Source organism: Falco biarmicus, chromosome 3 (assembly GCF_023638135.1).
Source record: "Falco biarmicus isolate bFalBia1 chromosome 3, bFalBia1.pri, whole genome shotgun sequence".
NCBI classification, from domain to species: Eukaryota; Metazoa; Chordata; class Aves; order Falconiformes; family Falconidae; genus Falco; species Falco biarmicus.
Genome location: NC_079290.1, coordinates 62442409 through 62464862, shown reverse-complemented (window position 1 = coordinate 62464862; position 22454 = coordinate 62442409). Strand labels below are relative to the sequence as shown.

General features: G+C 40.4%; 1 protein-coding gene across 2 annotated transcripts; it reads right to left on the bottom strand.

Moving 5' to 3' along the window:
- Positions 1 to 1018: 1018 nt before the first annotated feature.
- IMPA2 (inositol monophosphatase 2) lies at positions 1019 to 22406 on the bottom strand. Of its 2 annotated transcripts, none has more exons than XM_056331891.1 (8): positions 22255 to 22406; positions 16119 to 16252; positions 11564 to 11668; positions 10164 to 10209; positions 7776 to 7884; positions 4137 to 4245; positions 3805 to 3956; positions 1019 to 2991 (listed from the first exon to the last, which is right to left on the bottom strand). In XM_056331891.1, the coding sequence occupies exons 1-8, from the start codon at positions 22372 to 22374 to the stop codon at positions 2876 to 2878; spliced, it is 891 nt and encodes a 296-aa protein (XP_056187866.1). In that variant the 5' UTR covers positions 22375 to 22406; the 3' UTR covers positions 1019 to 2875. The 2 variants fall into 2 exon arrangements, with proteins under 2 accessions (XP_056187866.1, XP_056187865.1); XM_056331890.1 differs by lacking the exon at positions 7776 to 7884 and adding an exon at positions 4955 to 5072.
- Between the last annotated feature and the right edge of the window lie 48 nt (positions 22407 to 22454).

Below are 22454 nucleotides of genomic sequence, written 5' to 3'. Positions count from 1 at the left end.
TCGCACTCACATGGAGAGCTGCCAGACCACATGCTGAGTGAAGTTTCTTCTGGCTAGCAAGAAAAAAATGAAGGGAGGACAAACCACTCCAGTACATTTTGTTTCAGTCAGTATGTGTAGTCAAATAGTTTTAAGGCTACACTTAGATGAAAATTTTGGACGGGCGTAACGTGGCACTATCTGTGAACAGAGCCGTCCTGCCTGCCCCCTCGCTACCCACTTTGGTGGCTGAAGTCAGCTGTTCGTGGTGGCCAGGGGCTGAATTGGCTTGGGAAAATGATCTGTCTGTAAAATAAAACCTTTGTTTACTGGGGTACTTTACAGGCAGATCACTTCACTCATCTTGTCCACGGAAGGGTTCAGAAATGTTTGTACTGGCACATGGGCAGCAGAGGAGGTGGGGAGGCAGGGCTGCTGCTCCACATACACACTGCCAGTTTAACATACTTGAACTACAGCCCAAATAAAAACCCAAACTGCATCCTGGGCACAAATGAGAACTCGTGAATGGGTTTCTGCGCTCCCCCTGCCCACCGCTCTTGGCTCCCAGCTTCACAAATTGCTGGTGTTTGCCATTGAGGTCGATGCATAGATTTCCCTGCTTTGCCGAGCTCTAGGACACCAGCACACACCAGCCCTAACTAGGTCAGAGACTTTCTTTGTAGCAGCAGGCTGACCTGCTGGGAAACCTCGCTGGAGCTGTGCAGCAGCTTCTCACACATGCTCCTCTCCCACAGCAGTGCTGGGGGGACGGGGTTAGGAGTGGGAGCGGATGAAGTGGGGCTAAGCTTCCACCACACTTGATCCCCTGCCAGCATAAGCCTCCTTATGGGGCTTACAGCCACAGCACAATTCCGAGTAAAGCCCCGGCTGCTCCCATGGCTGCCAAGGCTAAGCACCCTGGGATCAGAGCAGTGTCACCAAGCCTGGCATGGGTCACCAAGCCTGGCATGGGTCACTCAGATCTCCACTGTGCTCAGAAAGTGGGGGAAGGGTGAATAAGAGACAAGTGAGCCTATTAGTATTTATTATTTGTATTATTATAGCACCTCAGTGCCTAGTCATGGACCAGAATTGCATCCTATTAGCACTGTGCAAACCCAGAGCCAAAGTACTACAGTCCCTGCCCCAGAGGGCTTACAATCTCCGTTTCCAAACAGGAGGGGTGGTGTACAAAGAAATGGTGGGGGGAAAAGGGAGCAGTGACAAAATGTTGATCACTGTGACAGACAGCATTGGTTTTCTGGTAAGAACCATCAGTTCTTAAACGCCTAGTTGGATTTAGACATTCTTCACACAGTCAATACTTTGAATTTCTTACGATAAAAAGCATCAAGAAAACCCACAGAATTTTATGTTATATTCACTGAAAAACATTTTTCATTGCAAGAAACACACGTAAGGTTGTTTTTAAAAAATATTGTTTAGTTTGTATGTTCTAAGCAGATATCTGAACACATTTACAAAGTCTACACATGCAGTGTATAAAGAAAGTTAAAAATTTTTAACCAACTTTTTTGGCTTATGCCTTCATTTAATTTGCGCTGTTGCAAAAAAGAGATACCTTCTAATTCTACTTTTAAAGAAAAAAATAGAAGTGATTTCATCTCAGCTACTTTTCTGGACACACTTATATTTTCCCTGTGCTTATGATTTAAAAAATAATCTAAATAGAAATTACCACCTTGGTGGAATTAAAACCAATGCTAGATACAAGGATAGAGAACAACTTTGTGTTTAGGAAATGTATGTAACTGATTTTACAGGTCTGTCTGATCAAAAGGTGCGATTACAACTTTGTGCGAGAAGGGCATGTGATTTATAACCTTTTGCAAGCATATCTTATGTTTATATTTTTAACAACTCGCCTGTAAGGGGCCAAATCCTGCTGTTCTGCTCAACATTTCTCTAATATCAACATCTTCCTGACACTGTGCTCTATTCCACTGGCCTCCTACAGTGTGCCATCGTTAATACTGCGAATAATTCAGTGGAGTTCAATATTACTGGTTTTAACTATAATTACTCTATGGCAGTAAGTGTTTGCAGGCTTGAGTATCTTACAGAGGCCTGTAGGACAGTATGATTTATCCCCATGTAGAGGGATGAAGGGAAACAAGAACTCGCTGGACAGTTTGTAAAATCATTAAACACCTTCCATGATCAGCTGTTACTTGCTGTTTGGATAGCCCTCACGGAAATACCTAAGTTAGATATACTCTTTACCCGAAAATAACTTCCCATATTAGCTTTCTTCTATGCATTCTCTAAATTGCTGTAAACATCCAGGATACCCATATATATGGGTATGTGTGTGTATACATGCATATACATGTATTAGGTATATATATAGGCACATACACACATACATATAGGTACACATACATATATATGGATATATAGCTATGACATAGTTAGGAAACAATAGTATCATTTTTATTGCATTCTTAAGTATCATAGAACAAGGGTATTATAGGCACACATCTTAACTACTTGTCCTTACTACAGTCCTAAAGCTCATTTACCTGAGATCTGCATCTGTAAAAATAAAGTCCCATTTTTAGCTGCATGTTACAAAAGACTAAGTATCAGCCCCACAGATATGAAATTACAACTTAATTTTGAGACTAATTTACTACGAGTAAAATATGCTATCTTATAAAAAAGATACTGCTGAAAGTGATACATATTAAAAAGGAAACACGAGTCTTAGAGGTTTAAAAATCTCCCTATGCCTTCCCACATTGTAATAAATTTATAAAAAATATTTGACACAGAAAATCTCCACGGAAAGCATCCTGCTGAAATCACATACCCTTAAGCCACCCATCTTGCAAAGGTTACATAGTTCAGGAGGGCAGACTCCACAAAGTATTTAATTTTCATCATCCCGTCTGTAGTGAATAGTTTGTATTTCCTGAGCTATGAACATAGCCATCTCCCTGGTGCCTGCAGCAATCACTCGGCAGGACATAAGATCCAGAGGTCCCCCTGAGGACAAGAGGATTAATGAGAACTGTCTTACACGATGTAAAAAGGCAGTGTATTCTTAAATACGAACTATGCTGTAATTAGGTTCAGAAACACTGAGACAGCTTCATACGTAGCTCCTTTTGGGGTGGGAAGGACAACCTAATTCAGCAACGCCTATCTGGAAATCGCTGGCAAAAAATGATTTAAGAAAATTCTAGATACAATACCAAAGTATGCAACAATAAATGCAATATTCCCTTCTTCTAGCAACAGGAAGGGATAGAACAGAAATCAGTTCGGTCAGCACACCCTTCTTCTTAAGCTACCGTATCTTTCCACAGTATCCACATATTGGTCACCAGTAAACCATTACTCTGAGATGTGTACCATCTAAATGTATAAAATAATAATCCGGAAAACGTGCTGTCCTTTACTCCCTCTGAGTAGTTCCTAGTCATACAGGTTCAGGCACGTACCCGAGAGCCCTCCTTTCCCGGGAGGCTGTCTCTGCCAAAGTCTGTTTGGAGTCTGAGCGTATCTACCAAACTCCTGGGCTAGTTCTTTACTGTAAATCTGACACTTTGAAGGAATTACTCAAAGCCATGGAAATACAATTTGACTCAGAAGACCTTTGATGTGATGAAACCCCAGGCTGGAATTACATCAGCGTGTTATGAATAAACCAGCCAGAGTCTAGTGGAATGTACAGACACCTCTACAGAATATTGCTAGAAATGAGATAGAGAAGAACTGTACCGAGGTAACACAAGTTGCCCCAAAATAGCCACTCAGTCCCCAAGAAGTCAATGAAAACAAGGAGATCTTACTCACCTGAAGTGTCTATCACAGTGCCACCTGCCTCTCTAATAATGACGGTAGCCGCTGCCAAGTCCCAGCAGTGTAACCCGAACTGGTAATAGGCATCCGCAGCACCGGCTGCCAAATGGCACAGCGCCAGGGTCGAGCTCCCAATGACACGGACCCTAAACCCCGTGAGAAGGGGACATGGTAACACAAGGCAGAAAATGCCTCTGATTTCAACCTATGTGTCAAAATCGCACAATGTGCAACGTACTTGCTTTGATTTTGGTTTTTGTTTGTTTTGTTTGGGTTTTAATGACTTTTGGTTACGAATGTGAGACATATATTGTAAAATATCTTACCCGTGTGCTTGGGCCTTGAGCAATCTCTCAATGTTACCAAGGAACAATTTCAAAGTTGCAGGGTCACGTTTTGGACCAATTTCTGTTAAAATTAAGGCCTTCGAGATATCTGCAATAGTAGGTAGTTGTTTCCATTAATTCAACAGTTTCCAGGTAGATTCTGGAAATTTGTTTTAAATTAAATTCTGACTTTTCACAGAAAAACAATTTTCATGTCCCTTTTTTTTTTACCCCAAACTCTTTCATAAGATACATCACAACTCTGCATAAAAATTCAAGCAAGACTGACTTTCCATATTAAATGGTCTGATCTAAACATACTTTAAAAAAAAAGAAAAGAATAGTAAGATTAAACCCAAGAATGTATTCTTATATTACTTCTCTTTCCATATATTGTTTTATTTCATTGACCAGTTAGCTTTTGGCAAATTCACTAACACTAGCAGTCAACTAAAAATCATCCAGTGATCTAGTAACTATTAATGATGCTAATTAATCATATTTTAAAACGGGATGGTTCTTCAATAGGGAACTTTAATTTGTTAACAAATTATAAGCAGTTGGGAATACAGTAAAAGGAAAGGAAACTTTCTACCTAAATCACCTGTTACCCAGTAACAGCTCTCTCTCATTCTGACATTTCAAAGACTGAAGACACCTTATGACTGAAAAAAACCCCCTTCTTATCACAAACTAAAGCAGTGTTTTAATTAATAATAATGTATGAAAGTTATATTTGCATTGTGTTCAGCAAGGGCAATTCTGACCTACAGCAGATGAGGATATCAGCCATGTGTACAGTCAAAGGTGAGACTCACAGTGACTTGAAGGTGTTGAAGCAGTCCTCATGTGAGATCTGAATATCGCTACTATATGACAAGCATATGCCAATGTAGGTGGAGGTGGTTGATCAAAAGCCTGCTTCTGCTGTGCCAGCTGAACTTGGAGGTGTTAAAGATATGACAAAACTCAACATTTAGCAGTTGATTACTTACTAACTAGGCTGTGCTCAAGTGCCAGGTGTCACCTTCTACCCTGGGTTAAAGGCAAGGCATTCATTCAGATAGGGAACGTCTACCTGGTTATTACAGCTAATTGCCTAAGTTGAAAATTCTTAGCAGAAGTAGCAAGCAGGCTTTCAAAAGCAAATTAGGCTGGAGTGAGACATCACTTCATAAAACAGGCTACCAATGATTTTAGTATTGCAGAGCAAGATTACGGATTCAAGCAATGCAGTAAATGGTTGGTGAGTAACAGGTATGTAATTAAATTAAAAGTTACAGGGTATCACAAAGCTTAACTGTAGGAACATAGATTTAACAACTGCTTTTTAAATTACTGCGTTAAAATATAGAAACACCAATCCAGGCACGCTGCAGGGTATTTGTTGTTTAGCCACCTCTGAGAACTCTGGATGGTGAAAGCATTCTGCCTTAGATCTTTTTGCATAACAGACCCAATTTATAATTACAAAACATTTAACGCACGCCTCATTGCTGAAATGCACCAAGCATTCACACCACACCAGTCATAGCTAGGTTATGACTAAGGCAGTTGTTCTTTTTAGTTATTAAATATATTTCTAATGCATAAATGGATCTCTTCAATGTTCATCAAGACTACAGGTAGAAATTGGATGAAGAGACTAAGGCAAGGAAGAGGGAGGTGTCTGCTTAGGAAAAGGATTTGGCTGATCACAAGAATCCATGGGGTTTCAAGAATTCAAGGTACAAGAGTAAATTTACTGACTACTTCTCACTCTGATAGAGGCCAGAGAAATAAGGAGGCTTGGTGGAAGATATTTAACAGTTATATGGATAGATTTATGAGGAAAAGACCAATTCTGTTGACCACAAAAGATTACAAAAAGAAAACACATTTACAGTATTAGCACATGTAAGGCCTGACCTAAACCTAAGCATGAGAAGAAAGTACCACTCAAGATCAAAGGGAAGATGGATCCTTCATTTAAGTGCATCCTGACTGCTTAGATTCCCATACAAGCCCTATATAAAATTTAATGTTGACAATGAACCGTGTTTGCCTGACTGTGATTTCAAATGATTAAATCTGAACAATTAATGTACAGTGTAGATCAGTGTTATACAACAGTCACATTTCCTGAAAACAAAAGGCATGAAGTAACATGACAGCCTAGATCTCCAACACATCAGGCACTGGTGAAGGCTACTTGAGTTCCAGTGGTAGGTACAGGGAAACACACTCTCTGTTTCAGGGTTCGTTTACTTCACTGAAGCCACAATCCTTTATAGGAAAAGAGCAACTGTGATCTTATACACTTAAAACATCAATAGAAGAGAGACTCAAGAAGATCCATCTTCACTGGTGAAATTGCCCACCACCAAATGATGTCTCTCAAAACAAAGGAAAATTTCAAAGCATTTGGAAGGGCAGAAGGTCCACTTCCCTTGCTATGTTCTAGACACCCACGTGGACTGAACGTCCAGAGAAAGAAGGACAAAAGTGGCATGTGCCAAAATTGTTCTTTGCCCAACTGGAAACTAGAACTCTATGACTGCAAAAGTGAGCGAGGCCATTTCAAGTGTGGCTCAGCCAGCCCAACAGGGAGCACCTCTAGTTTTTTTCCTCATAGTCTCTGCCAGCATGGGTTTTTGTGGAATACGTGATACTGGAGAACTGACAAAAATGTGATGTATAATCAAGGATTAAAATCTTAGGGGTCACTGACTTTACAATTTGCTCCGTCTCTCCAAATAGGGAGACCCCAGCTCACTATTAATTTAGGTGAACAGCCAAACTTCCCAGATTTGAGGGAAGTCTTGAGGCAGGGTCTGCCTGGAGCACTGCGACAAATCTGTATATTAAATTGCTCGAATTTACTGTGTTTCAAGTGCATTAGATCTCTTTTTGGGGTGAAATTTTTACCATCTCCTGTGGACAATGATGTACATTTTTGGCACATGTCTGCTTCTGTCTACAACTGAATGTTATGCTCTCCTCTGCATTTTGATTGATTAAAAGAAAACTTCTCTACTCACATCTGATTATTGTTACCTATTATCATTAGGTAAACAGACAGATCTATGACTTGGTTTACCAACAAAATAATTCCATTAAAGTGTTGACTAAGTCTTGCTAGCTATTTGTATGTTGAAACATACCTCACATACAAAAGCAAGCTGTTAAAGGACCCCTAAAAAAGCATGCATCCTTTAGTTTACGGTTAGCATGTATGCCTACAGACATAACACACTTTATGATGTACAAATTTATCGAAAAATAAGTCAATAATGGCCACCATAGTACTCTGAATTTGATTCACCATTCCCATTGCATCTTGCTCATAAACAGTTATGCCAGTGTACAGCTGGAATGAAACTGGTGAATCTACTCATTCTTCCTTATTTTAAACAATGGTTATGAAGCAAAATAATTTAGGATTATTTAAATAGCTTATATTCAGATGTATATTTTAAAAAGAAAATGAGGAAAGTTGTGGTTTTTCAGAAAAAAACAAACACACAGCAACAAAATTATCATGCAGGTGAAATACTTTCCATCAGGATAATGATGTTCATTATCCTAATGATGATTTGCAACAACTCTGAAACAAAATTAACATATTCCTTTTAGAGTTCTAACAAAATCTAGACCAACCTGTCTCTTTTGATACCTGAAGCCTTTTGTCATTACAAAATGCCCCTTGACCTCTTCTACCAGTGTATAATCGTTCTTCAGTGCAGTGGTAAATTACACCAAATTCAAGCTTTAAGATTTTGAAAAGGAAAGAAATGAATGCAACTCAAATTACTCATCATAAATATAAACAACTACTAATGGCAGAAAGATCAGCAATATCTTAATTGGTACATGTAATCAAAGATTATATTGATGCTAACAAACTGGATAATTCTACTTTTACTGTGATATTGAGATATAGGTCATATAAAATTCAGTTTATAAAGAGACGTTAATGCAATCTGTGATCTTCTGAACTCTTACTCGCAGCTTGTTAGTGTTCACATTAGAATGGATTAAATTCCAAGTTGATTTCAAATTCAGTTGTATGTTTTTGTTGAAAGTATGCAAGTCCTCTATGGCCAGATTCTGAATGCTTTGCTTTCACTGGTGAGCAGTTACACCTAGAAGTAATCCCACTGACTTCAGCTGGACCCCGAAGATTTGTAGCCCCAAATACACAGATATGATCAGTCAGGCATCCAAACTCAGAAGTCATGGCACACTGCTTATTAACAGTGGATGCTTTTATATGCACTTCACCTTTCATAATGCATTTAATTTGCCTGCCTTTTCAACCAAGATAGTACACTCCAATCACCTGTACAAATATTTCTCTGCAAAATCCATTTTGTTTACCCATAAAAGTGAGAATCTTGTGAAGTCACACGACTTCAAGAGAAGGAATTTGAAGAGAAATACCAAATACTGTGACCCTAAGAGAAAACTTGAGAATGAGCAACAAACGGAATTTTTGTGGGAGTATCTCTTCACCAATGAGAAGAGGGTCAGAATTTGACCCTTGCTTTAAACCCAAGGTATTTAATTTCTCCTTTCCTTTAATAGGTTTCACCAAAAGATTTTAAAGCAGTTTACAAACTTCAATGATCAGCTCCTAAAATCACCCCTAGACAAGTACTGTTAGCAATATTCTATTTAGGAGTGGACAGATACACAGAAATTAAATGACTTGTCCAAGGTCACAGAAGACGTTGGTAACAAGGTCAAACAAACGTCTCGGATGTTCTAGACTCCTGCTGCCCTTCTCCCTTCAATGCGAAAAATCACTGGTGTTCATGAGAGACAATTCAAAGGGAATAGACTGTCCTCACTCCCTACCCTGAGGTCCCATCTAAGCCAAGGGTTTTTTTGAGGAACACACTATTAATAGACTCTTTCCCTAAAGACATCTGCAGGATTTTCTTCAGTACTCTTCAAGGCTTACATTCAGGCCAGTTCCCCTGTGTGTACTTTGGCTACTTTTCAGTTTACTGCTTCTTTCTGCTTTTCCCATTTGTTTACTGAAGGAGATTTAGCATAATTCTTTATTTTTGTTTCAGCTTTGTTTAGTTTACATAACCCAAAATATGCAGCATCAAAATCATGATGGTGTTCTAGAAAACATAAATATTACAGAAAGCTGTCTGGTAATAACTTATAGTATTCAAAAGGACCTTTGGGAGTGAATAAACTTCAGAAAAGCATGGAAGTGTTTCTCTGCAGTTTCCATGTTTGAAAATTCTAGAGAAGTACACAACATTATTCTGTTTAAATCGGTAAGAGCCACTAGCACATCTGAAAACTATGCTGTTATTGCACAGAATTCTCACTGGCTTTGCTTACAGCTATACACGTATTTAAGACCATGGAATTAGGTTGAAAGAGGCACATTCCTTGGCAATTTGAATAGGTGGCAACATCTGGAGAGAAGGCACTAGCATGAACTAGTATACCTAGGTATCTCAAAATGGCACATGGGAAGACTAGGTGCCTTCTTCCCCCCTGTAATCAAGATCTCATGTGGGAAACAGTTATTTTACTATGTTAAGAAAACCACAAAGGCAGATTATTTAATCTAGACCCATAATTTTGCACTATTCATAGAAATCAATTCTGAATTGCCTCATAGCAGCAGTTAGCTTTCACAGGTACTGCTAGCAGTAAAGAAGCAATAATAATAGCATAAGAACACTGGGAGATATGTTTAAATTATGAATAGGCAGCACTATATTTAACTCATTATGGTTTTGTCTTACAAAACCTTGCTTACACCAGTACTCTTTTTTTTCACCCACATAAGTCCTACAATATTTATAATAATTTGCGAGAACTGTCTTGCAATTGCCAGTTTGCGTAAATAAGTTTTGCAGGACTACAATTTCAGACTAGATCAAATGCATTTAAAAAGCATAGAAAAACCTGAGTAGCAGCCGATTTTTTAAAAAACTGTTTTATTTAAAGTTCCCACATGGTTTTGAGACTTCTAACCAGCTCTCAGGTACCCATCTTAAAGAACATACTTCATACCTCTCTGTTAACAGCAAATCCTATGCTCACTGCCACTGTCGGAAATCTGTGAAAAATAAGAAATGGAGAATTATTGATAAAAAAAAATCTCTGAACTTACTCCTTATGCAACGGCCTTAGGCAACAAAACCCTACATGCAGCTCTGTGATTTCACTTGTGTCAAAACGCTCTTGACATTGTACTATTTCTCCTTTGTCAGCCTCCTTAACTTTGTCAGTTCCTTTAAAAATGTCATTTAATACTGGAGAAGGCAAGAAATAAACACATGAAGATACCAGGATTTTTCTTCCATACACATTGTATATTTAATGATCTTTTTGCTTTAGTGTAATTGAATTATCCAGTATAAAACCATTAATGTTGTTATAACAAGTCATCACTTTTAAGAGCACATTTTCTTCAAGTTCAAGCATCTAAACCAGCAATTAAGTAGCATGGAGATACATTGCTGCTGACATCAACGTAAGGAGAAACTAGTTCCTCTACCCTCTCTTTTGGCAAAGCGACGATCAAATATTTAATTTGGTCATTCTGACTGAAGTATAATTCTTGCATTTTAAACAATGAAATAAATTAATTTCTTAAAAACACGGCTGTAAAGGTCCAGAAAATATTGCCAGAAAGAGAAAATTTCAGATAATTGCATGAAACCCCAGCACATGACAGCCCCCACCGCCCCTTGAATTCTATGTAACTGCACCAAAAGTCAAGGAAATGCCTTTTTTTAAAACATATTATTAATAACTGCAGTTATGTTTAGTCATTAACTATAAGGCAGAACATATTTAAGGTCTTTAAGTATTATGAATAGTCATCAGTTTACAATTCCTAGCACTCAAATGATGAATTCAACTTTTGCATTTTTGTAGTAACGATCCCTACATTTCTTTTTGCAGAGAGGTATTATAGAAATTCAAAACCAGTGTCTACTATGTACAACTTAGTTTTCAGTTCTATGCAATGGTTGTTCTTCCGAGGAAAAATGAAGCATTTATATATTAAAGGGAGAAAACACCACTACTAAAAGGAATGTGTAACAACCACATAAGGCGTTAGGCCAAGTGCCATCATAGCACAGCGTTGTTCCTCCAGTTCAGCTCAAGTCTCTGCATGTTAATGTGTGGTTATATATAATTGAGCTGTGAGTCAAGAGCTTTGGGTCATTAAGCAACCAGCCGAAACTTTAGCTTACCTTTAGATAACAGTATAGAGCTCTCTCCAGGACAAACACACACTCCACCAGATAGAGGATACAGGTACAAAAAGATAAAGGGATGACTCCTACGTATGAGTCAAAGGAACAGATCTACCACAGTACAACACCTTTAAGTGGGAGGGAGGATTTGTCAGAAGCTACGTTTTGCTTTTTGATGTATTTCCCAGTTCACCGTCCACTTACCTGTGCACAAAGTTGCACGTTCCATCAACAGGGTCAATAATCCAGGTCGGACTGTCGGTGAGGACACATTTTGAACCAGCAGCAGTAGATTCTTCTGCAATAAACCTGCATTTGGTGTGGAGTAAAAGAAGTTTCCCAGAAAATTGGCTTAGATATGTGACTTGGAAAGTCAAACACCATCTTTCTGTTTCTGAAGAGATACTTAATTTTTATATATATGTATACACACACACAAATATTTTGTATAAATGTATATGTATGTATAAACACATATATTGCTTTTTTCATTTGGGCATGGGTAATTTTCATAGAAACTTTGAAGGAGAGTTCTCAAATTTATAGTATGCTATTTTACATGGTGAAAAAGAACTCCTTTTGTGCTCACTTTTCCAAAATATACCATTAAGAAAGTTATGAAAATGGATGCAGAAATGGATCTGAATTGGCATCTCTGGAACTCTAGAAGAATTTTTTTTTGTGCAGAATGTAATTTTATGGGTTAGGCCTGTCTCTTGCAGTAAGTAATATAAACTGCAAACTGTAGCTGCTTCTCTTTTGCAGTCAAATTCAGTCAGCTGGAAATAATGCACGCTTAGAAAATCCACAATCTCCCTCCTACTTGAATTTTTTTACAGTAATCTGACTCAGGAAATTAAAGGATCTACAAAAGTGAACCTTCTTTTTCCCATGACCCAGAAAAAATCAACAAATTAATTTTTTTTTGTTGGCTGTTTGGATGCACAAGGCACACATTGAAATCTGAGCTCATCTTCTGTTCTGTTCTATCTGTCCCAATTTTTTTAAGTGGATATGCTATTTCTTTTCCTCCTTTTTCCCTGGGAAACAGATATCCAGTTCTGGCATATTTCCTGCTGACCTTAATTATCCCCGCTCTCCCATAAACTCAGGGTCTGTTTCTCTAAGTGGTGTGCAGGTGCTACTCTCACAGATGTGAATAAAGTCCTGTATGTACAGGTGTAGAATCAGACTGCTAGTACTGAATCTTGCTTTTGGTTTCACATTTGAACAACTGGTAGTGGTATTCAGAGTTCCCGCAAATGCTTGAAGATGAAAAAGCTCTCGAAGAGGCAAAGAAAAAAAAATTGCATAAAGAGAAAATGTCTTTTTTCAGAAACAGTTGCTTCACTAGACCTAGGAGCAGCTATTTTCTTTTGTGCCCTCAACATGCACCGCATGATGCCACGTAATGCTTGCAACCATGAGTTTAAATGTTCCGCAGACAGCACAGGAGGAGGCTTCTTGAATTCTCCAAATGCTACTTTGCCTTTCCCTCAGTAGAAACTGACTACTTTGATGGCATTATGGGCCCCCAGTGGGTATGAAGGGGGAAGTAAGAAGTGTTTGCTGCTATTTTTATCTCCATTAAAGATAACAGCTGAAGGACGAAGTGTTAGCGTGCAACAGAGAAATGAGAAAGACTTGGAACAAGTGTTTGGAATTCTCAGTTAAACATAGCACTCTGCAGACTCCTTGCTCTAAATATTCCATTATTTTGTCTTTTTGGTGCTGCATCATTTGACTTTTGCTTTTACAAATCTTGTAATTAGCACCTAAACCCAACCACGCGCTTAGGCAGTGCTGCTTCTTGCAGATGGAGCACCTTACCTCCTATCTCAGATTTGCCATCTTCCCCATAAATTGTATCTCTGCTTCAACCCTCTGCCAGCTGCCCCAGCCAGGGCCTGAACTATAGCCGTTGTGTTGCCAGTCAGAGAGAGGTGAAATGGGAACCTTTTTAAAGACAAGAGCGTTTCTGCATAAGGTGCTTTGCCCTCAAGTACTGTAAGCCTGTCCCTTACGGCGGGGTGTGATGCCGCAGTCCTCACATACAGAAATGCTAACATGAAGCCTGGCCTGGGCACAGCAGCACCATTGATAAAGTCTTGATGTCCAAGGACAATTTTCCAAAATGGAGGTAGGACTAATTAGGGGCACATTTTATGAAATGTGGGCTGAGAGGTTAAAATAAGCCTCTTCCTGTTATACAATACTGGGAACTGTGACAGGCCCTCAAGGTCAACATCAGATGCGTTGCTCTATGGCTCTCTGTCCTGTAAAGACATGCAAACTAAGCAAAACATTCAGCCTGAAGTACTGCAAACCAGATTTTAGGAACAGCTTGAGAAGTGGGAGGGGTAGCTGTGTTATTACAGTAGTTAATTAAATACACCAGCCTGCCAGCTCTGTTGATCTCTCTTCAAATCTGGATTAAAGTTTTCCCCCACTGAAAATGAGTCCAGTAATTTTAGCCAAGCCTTAGCATACATCTGTGCATACCACAGTGCCACTCTGAAATTCATTGCTGGAAAAGCAGGGAGACTGTAGCACAGCGTAAACTGCAGCGGGAGTGATACCCAGTGGGGTGCAGGAGGTTCAACCCAGGGCTATCCCTCACCTACCCCTTATGGGGGTCTGAGGGCAGAAAGCCAGGAAGCTAGAGCTGGATGTCACCCTCCATAATGGCTGTGTCCTGGTTTTAATGTCTTACAAGATCAACGGCACAGTTAACACCAAAATGACAACTTGTGTAACAATAACAGGCAAACGGTACAACAGCCTTTTTCAACTAGTAGCCCCTGATTTCTGATAGATAGCCAAGATCTATCAGAAAAAATATCCCTTTGAAAAGACTCACTTGGAGGATGTCAGAGTACCAAAGAGGGGGCAAAGATGAAAACTTGGGTGAAGAATGAATGAGGATGATACATGTCACTTAGCCAAGGAGAAAGAAGAAAGAAACGTGGGACAGAATCACCTTTTAAATAGGTTTTCCTAATAGTTCTCTTTACTTCTGAATACATTTCCAGCCTCTCAAGACTCATCACTGCCACAATCCAAATGGCACAGATTCTAATGAGAGCCCTTTTTTCTAACCCCTAAGGTACATTTTTTGATTAAGAGAACATAAGAATCAAGATGATTTAAGAGAAAAAGTAGTAACAGAAATCTTCAGTGAAGCTTTCAACAGCCAGGTTATGGGAAAGACTGAACACAATTTAAATATATTTTAATATCTTTATTGCACTTTAATTTAAACTTTGATTGCTACTGTGGACTCCTCATTGCAAATGTTTTAATCTAGTCTAGTTAAACCTAGTTTTAATCTATTGTTTAATCTAAATGTATTCACAGTCTGAACAAATTCTAACCAAAACCAACAACTAATATCAGCAAAAAAGAATTGTCTTGAAGAAACAGCAATCCTTTCGTTTCCTTGAAAAGTCTGAAGTTAACTGTACAGAGTTAATGAAAGCAGGGATTTTTCAGTTCCTAGGTTGACACTGACCTTAGAACATTTGTTCCTATTCTGAGTAACCTGAGTGCTTCTGATGATTTTCATTTTATGTGAAATGCGTATGTTTTATGTTCTCTACTGGACTGTTCAAGGAAAAAAAAAACCAAACCACTGTAAGAGTGGAGACGAGAAAAGAGCACAGCCAGCAACAGTAGAAGGAAAATTACACAAATAATAGGCTTGTAAAGTCTGGCACTCTCTTGAGAATCACGGCCAAGAACCACACATTATACTGTACAGTACTGCTTCAATGTGTGATCACATACAACACGTATTTAGAAAGCCTTATTCAGTATGCAGTTTTCTTTCTGCTCCTTCTGACGGTGTTTGTTTTTTTTTTTTCCAGCAGCATCACCGACAATCAGATTAGTAGCTGAGCCCTCCAGATTTTCATCTTAGTTCGTTTCTGCACAGTGCTAGAGTGCAAGGCTCATCTCCATGAGAGATGCACACAGTTAGAAGGAAGTCATACCGTATTTAAGGGATACACAGGCTCTGCACTGGCTCTGCAGGAAGATGAATTGTTTCTTTGTGGGCTGAAGTTAAACATGGAAATCAATTGCAGTGTCTCTGCATCAAACCAATCCTGGCCAACTAATACAAAACCTTTCTCCAGTCTTTGCATTTGCTAGTAGTTTCAAATTGAACATAATAATTCAAGAGGAGTGAACAATCTGATCTATTTTTAAAACCTTGGGTTGACACCCCATATAGTAATTTATAACCTGTTTATGTATATGCATCAAATGATGATAAACAACCCTGCTGCACACCGATTTTAGGATTCTGTACAACAGAAGGTAAATGTGAATAAATACAATACTTGTCCTGATCTGGCAAACGCATATGTATGACAGCAAAAGAAAGTGAAGGGAAGGTCTGCAGGACGGGACTTTTGCTATCATTTTCAGCTATATTTCAATAAATATTCTTAGCATAATCCTTATACAATAGAGAACAGATCAGCAGTCTGAAAATCATGGCGGTCCATATGAAACCTTCATATATGATGTCCCTATAGGAGAAACATTACTATTAAATACATATATTAAGAACCACAACTATTAGAAAATGTGAAGTACTAAGTATAGGTGGTTGGTTTTTTTCAAAGTGTCCAACAGCAATAGGTTAATATGTAAGAGAGATATATAAACTTTAAAATTCCCTTCAAATGTCAGTCAGATATACAGGTCTTAAAGGAAAAAAGGTCATTGATAGTTTCTTTCCATAGGGACTCACCTGTGGGAGGGAAACTTCTCTTTCAGAACAGAAATAATTAAATTTTCCACAAAATGATCAGTTTCTGTCACAAGATCTGCTGCAGATGTCTTTGTGGACACTTGTTTTTCCTCTGTTAGAGCTTTCCTAATAATCTGAAACAGAAGTTCACAAACCAGATTTGTTGGCCATTCATCCTGTGCACACTAAAATAGTATATTTACTGAAAAATTACAGCTAATCCTGTAAAACAACTGTAGGCCTAATTCTACCACAGCCTGTTCTAATTCTTTGGACTAAAAATCCTTCTGAGCTAATGAGTAGTCTTTGGGAACACGGCACTTTGAATCACTCTAAAAGAACCTCTCATGACAGTTCAGAAAAGGATTGATGAATGGGATGCAACTAATGGAATAAAAGGATAATGGCAGTCATCATGATTTAGGACATTACAAGAAAATACACGTAAGAGAAGAAAGAGCCTTGAGGCTCAGGAATTTTTCATGGAAACCTCTTTTTCTTTTTCCTTTTTTAATTTACAGGACCAGTACCCTGCTGCTCTCCTACTTTAAAAAACATACAATAAGGCAAACCCCACTGATTTCTTTCTTTGCCAGCAAAGACACACAATGTTTAATTTGTCTTCTGCGTATGGGTTTTTGGAACTTCAAGTGCTGACCACCCACTAACTCCCAAAGAACTGCTATATATTTAACAGAAACAAAAATTTAGACTTTTCCCTAGATATGGAACCCTGTGATCTAACCCTGGATTCTCTTCTGGAAAAGTCTTTATCTCATTTTTAAGGGTTTTGCTGTTATGAACTGAACAAAACCACATCAAGTGCAAATACACATATGGGAAAACAGTTAATAAAAGCTTTTTGACAATTTTCCCATCTTCTTTCTGTTTTTTTTTCCACTCCATTAAAAAGAAAAATAAGGGGGTAGGATGCAAAAGGAGTTGATTTATTTTTTTAACCAGTGAAACTGATAAGCTATTTGAAATTAGGAAAACCAAAACTAAGCAAAAATTAAGCAGCACTTGTTTGTATAGAATTATATCAACTAAAACCAGCACTACCAAGACCAGTATTCCAAGCCCCTTCTAAAACTTATATATTTCAATTGTTTAACCAAATTTCCATGGACCAAAGTATTTTAAAACCATCAAGAAACACTTGATGACCAAAGAAAACAGTTCTGCTACATTATGCATGGGAAAGGAAACCAGCATCTCAAATTTTAGTCTCAGCTCTTGGTTTTAATATAAAATACAGCGTTTGAAGGGTGTGCTGATTGTTCTGACTGTTGCCTTAGTACAGAAGGTATCTGGACTACTGTTCCTGTTTTGTGAGCTGTAAAACATTAGTTACACCTATTAACTGAACTGGTGATAGTTGCTTAATATTTCTTGTTTGAGGTCTTGCTAAAGTTCATTAGTGTGTATCAAAATATTAGCCACATGTAATCTTTTTACTCCCTTTAATGCCCTGCATGGTTTTCTTGAAGGTTTTACCATAAAAGCATAAAAGTACAGCTCTAAGAAGGCACTTGGACTCCTCTTCGGTCCAAAGCAAAATCCTAAACACTCCAACCATCCCTGTTGTGCATTCTAAAAAACTACTATGCTGATACCTTTTATTTTAATTGCTCTTCTTTACTTTTATATTGTCTATATATAAGCAAATGCCCTGCTCAGAACTGGGCTTAGAACTTTGCATAGTGAAACAGATGAGGAATACATTCCTCTTGACAGAGAAGATTTGAAGTTCTTCAAAGCAGTGCCATGTTCCTGACTTCTGTTCAGTTTTAATACATACCAGACTGAGGAGACACTTGCAGCCACTTAAATCAGGACATGCCACCCCTCAGCAGGGCAGTGAGATCACACCTGAGCCTTGCTGCAAAAAGAAGAGCGGAGGTGAAAGCTCTCCCCCGTGGATGTGCTCTGCAATCGGTTGCTTTTTGTCGTGTGCTCTGGCACCTGATCTCTCCTTCCTGAATACAATCCTTTGCACCTCTTAGCACTGAATTTAATATTTATAATTTCTCATCCTTTTTCCAGTTGTTCATGACCACTTTTAACTGTGTTTCTCTGGCTACCTGCACATGCCAGCCTGAGGCTCCAGTCACTTTGGAGGTGGGAACAGCCCAGGGTGTGACTCTGATATGAAGTCTCGCCCGTCTCCTCCTCCGCAGGCCCATGTCGAGGGGCCACATTACCCAGCCCCATGATGCTCCTCCCCACCTCCTGGGCAGCGGATGTGTTGAGGGGAGAGCAGGAGAGAAGTCACGATGCTGTGCTGAGGTCATCGGCCACAAACGGGCACCACATCTGTACGTGCTCACCCACGGTACCAGGTGACGCCAGGGGATGGACGGGTCCCTGCTAATTCTCTGCCAAAGGGACTCATACGCATTTGCAGCAGTTTATATGGGTATGCAATCCAAGCCAGAGCCCCAGACAAAGATCACATTCCCTGCATCATTGATGAAACAGCTTTTTTTCTTCAGAAATTTATCCAATAGATGAGTGGTCCAGAATTCAACTTATGTTGAATAAACCCTAAAAATCATCTGCCTACAAACAGTGTTACAGCCTGGTGCCTCAGAGTACTTTGAGAACATCACTCATCTGCTCTCATTGTGGAAGCCTTACAATAAGGTTTGCAGGTACCTACTGCAATTGCCTGGTCTTCCCAGCTGGGCATGGAGCTCCATAAAAGTCCCTCTCTAGGCAACAGGTAAGCAGAAGACCAAAGGAACTACAGGTTGATGAAATGAAAACAGCTAATTGCTCCTTATCGCTATCGTACAATGAAATTGGCAACCAAGGTGCTGTATTTTGCCTGTAAATGTATTTCACTAGGCTTTATTACTGCGGAACAGATTGTCCCTAGATTATAGAGATTTTACAGCCATTTCTAAGCAGCTGATTTTTGGAAGCGTGGATATTTAGAGCAGAGCCACTTAACACTTTCAGCCCATGCTGCCCCACCTCTAATAAAGAATTGGCTAGATGTTATCCTAATACCCTGCTTGGGAGCATTTGGGGGGTTATGCAAAGTGAGGGACATTTACACCAGTACACACAGGAAGACCGCATCACAGAGCAAGACCCAGGCTGTCCCTGCTCCCTTCTTGCTTTCCCACAGAGCAGGAGAAATGGAGCCGCAAGGGCAGTGTACTCACCAAGTCCTGGAATCGTCCTTTCCTAACACCGTTGTGAAAATAAGTCATACAAAGGAGAATGGAGAGGACAGAGGGCCAAGATGCCTTCTCCCCCAGTACCTGCCAGGAGAGCCACCTACAGGGAGGTGCTCACGTTAGATATTTAATCTCATCATACTGCCTGCACTCACCCCACACTTCTGGGAGCTCTAAGATGGATTTACTTGCTTGCAATATTGTCCTGAAATATTTGCTCACTGAAAAAATCAAACATCTAGATAAAAAGCACAACTACCTAAAACTATTTTTGGGGGAAAAAAATGAGAAAAAAGTAAAAAACGTAGTTTGTGTGGACTTCAACATGCTAGCTTCCAGTCTCGGTTTCTTACCCTTGTTTTCACCTGGATGTACATCCCCTCATTTTGGTGAGGTTTCTCCCACTGTAATTGCAGAGAACTGTGCAAATTACTCAGTACTTAATGGCATCAAAGATGCAGAGACTAGTCGTGCCTGCTTTTCTTTAGCAAAAAGTCACACTAAGCCAATGGGTGTACACTCAAGAACATAGTGAGCAGTTTACTCACAGAAAAAGCAGAGGAGAGGTTCAAACAAATGCAGTTATATGTGGCCTTATAGAGTGAACTAGACATAATTTTAATGCAGGTCAATTACAGATTACAAAACTATGGCCATTCTCATTATGAAATAGCCATATATATTAAACAAGAGCCTTTGATATTTCGTAAAAATAATGGAACTACGTAACAGGATGGGCAAGAGAGGCAATGTTTTTAACGCGGGAATAGAAGTTACTCCAGCACCATCACTTTTGACACACATTCAAGTGATAATGTCTTTATTGGTCTTTTAAGTTTAGAAGAAACTATTCCAGAGCAGAGATGTCTATCTGTTGGAAGCAAGATCATTTTGTTTATACTCCTGAAGCATGATGCAATATAAATTAAACAGTCAAATAAGCCGAAAGGGGAGCCCAGGAAAATGTATTACTGGTTAACTTTTCCTAGAAAGCCAAAATCTTGACTTGCATGCCTTTCTTCAGGTTGGCCTCTGTGCCAAGACTCTTGTAGACAGTTTCTAATGATTCCAAGCCTTCCTAACCTGCCATGGTCCTGAGAAATGGAGGGCCTTAGAAGAAAGGCTAAAGTGGCAAAATTTCATCCAGGGATGGAAACAGGACTCAAAATCTAGGGAGACAGAGTGCAAGCAGATTTCTGGGGATGGAGGCAAAGGTGGAGAGGTCTGAGGGATGGGAGGAGAGGCAGAAGAAAAAGATGAACTTGACCAGTGGAACTGACTATGTTTGGAGATCAAAATAAAACTTGATTTTATCAGTCAGTTTTCAACAAAAATCCAGTCCTATCAAACCTACATTACACTGCATTTTGTGTCCTTATCTCTAGCTTCTTTTGGGAACAGCTGGGAGTAGATCGACACATAAATAAGATACAGCCCTACCTGCACCTTTTCTTCCACAAGGATCTCTGATGGTTTTTGTAACTAAAAAGACTCTTTAACATTACAAAGTTAGTAAAGCTCCTGTCCAGTTCCAAAGTCCTACTTAAACAACATCCTTGACTGGCTTAAATTTGGCCTGCCAAGGAATCAGCCATTTCCTGCCAGTTGCAAAGTAGCAATGGCAAACTGCGAAAAAGATGCAAGGAATAATCTTCTGGAATATCTATTTCTTCCAGGAAAAGACGCTCAGCTGTGATCTTCTGGATGATTAAAATGGCTGGAGATGGTCATAGCTGTTGTCACAAACTGATATTTTGAGAAATAAAGTGTGGATGCTTGAGCAAGTCATGAGAGGCTCTCTTGTGAAATGGCTGGCAGAAGGAGTATGCCGGAGAAACTCCTGTTGGGAGAGTCTGTGAGAGCACGACCTGTCATCCCAATTTGGATTATCCATTTATTCCCTGTACTACTAAAAGAAGTCTCCTCTCCCCTGGCATTCGGTTCATCTTTGTGTGTGTCTTCTACTATGGAGAAAATACATTTAATAACACATACTCAGGAAAAGTTACAGGTCCTGGACTCAACAGAACAGGGGGCTCCTTAATTCATAGCGTACAAGTACAAAGTGTGTTTCGAAATACAGCAGAATGGAAGCAGAAGGGAAATTCATGTTGCCGAGGTTTGAGTTTTGCCTAATTTCTCAAGTGAGCCATCTGCTGATTCCACTTCTTGGCACTGTTAGAGTCGGTGGAAGTTTTGCCCCTGCACGCAGAGGGGCCGGGATGTCTCCTGAGGTGACTAAGGCTCTGCTGTCTCAGGACGTGGATCTTAAAACAAGCTAGCATAGATCTTTGCAGAGCCACTGCCGATTTATCCCTAGCAAGTGAATTTTGGCCACTCGGGAGACACTGGTATATAGAACAAGAAGGCAAAACCTCCCTGACACGACTGTTTTTCTCCACACGAGCTGCTCGAAAACAAATGCCAGTCATGTAACGTGTAAATTCACAATAAGCTGGATAGATGTGCCACGGCATACACCCTTGGCTGTATGTAACAAATTCAGGTATAGCCACAGCGTGCTCCAAAACACCCCGGTACCAGTCAGTGCTTGGTGTATATTTGGAAAACTTACTAATGCACCCTCACGCCGACAAAAAAATTTCCACTTTTTTTTTTTTAAATAAATAAAAATACTCCCGGTCACAAGATAAATCTGCTTTCACCTGAAGCGCCTCCTCGCCCCGCCGCGGGCAGCGGCCCCGCCGCCATCCCCCCGCCGCGGCGGGAAGCGGCCGCGGGCCCCGGCCCGGCTGAGCGGCTGCCGAGCGGCTGCCGGGCGCTGCCGCCCCCCCCAGCCCCGGCGCCCCGGCCGCACGGCCCCTCAGCCCGCCCGGGACCAGAGGCGCCCTCCCGCCGCGGGGCAGCCCGGCCCGCGCCCCCCGGGCGCCCCCGCCGCCAGCAGCGTCCCGCGGGCGGCGCAGGGCGGGCGGCGCAGCGGGTCTCACCTGCCCGGCGCGCAGCGCCAGCTGCACCGCCAGCTCCGCGCACTCCTTCCAGGGGTCCCCACCGCCGCCGGCCGCCGCCGCCCCCCCTTGCTCCTCCTCCTCCTCCTCGCACGGCTTCATAGCGGCGGCGGCGGCTCCGCTGGCCGGAGCGGGGCCGGGGACGCGGCGGGCCCGGCTCCCCGCCGAGGAGCGGCCGCGGC

Excerpts from the sequence above, each read along its gene's own strand:
- IMPA2 (XM_056331890.1), bottom strand. The coding sequence starts at position 22,374 with ATGAAGCCGTGCGAGGAGGAGGAGGAGGAGCAAGGGGGGGCGGCGGCG. Across the intron at positions 10,210-11,563 it reads ACGTGCAACTTTGTGCACAG|ATTTCCGACAGTGGCAGTGA; the intron begins GTAAGTGGACGG and ends TATTTTTCACAG. Across the intron at positions 4,246-4,954 it reads TTCAACACCTTCAAGTCACT|ATATCTCGAAGGCCTTAATT; the intron begins GTGAGTCTCACC and ends CTACTATTGCAG.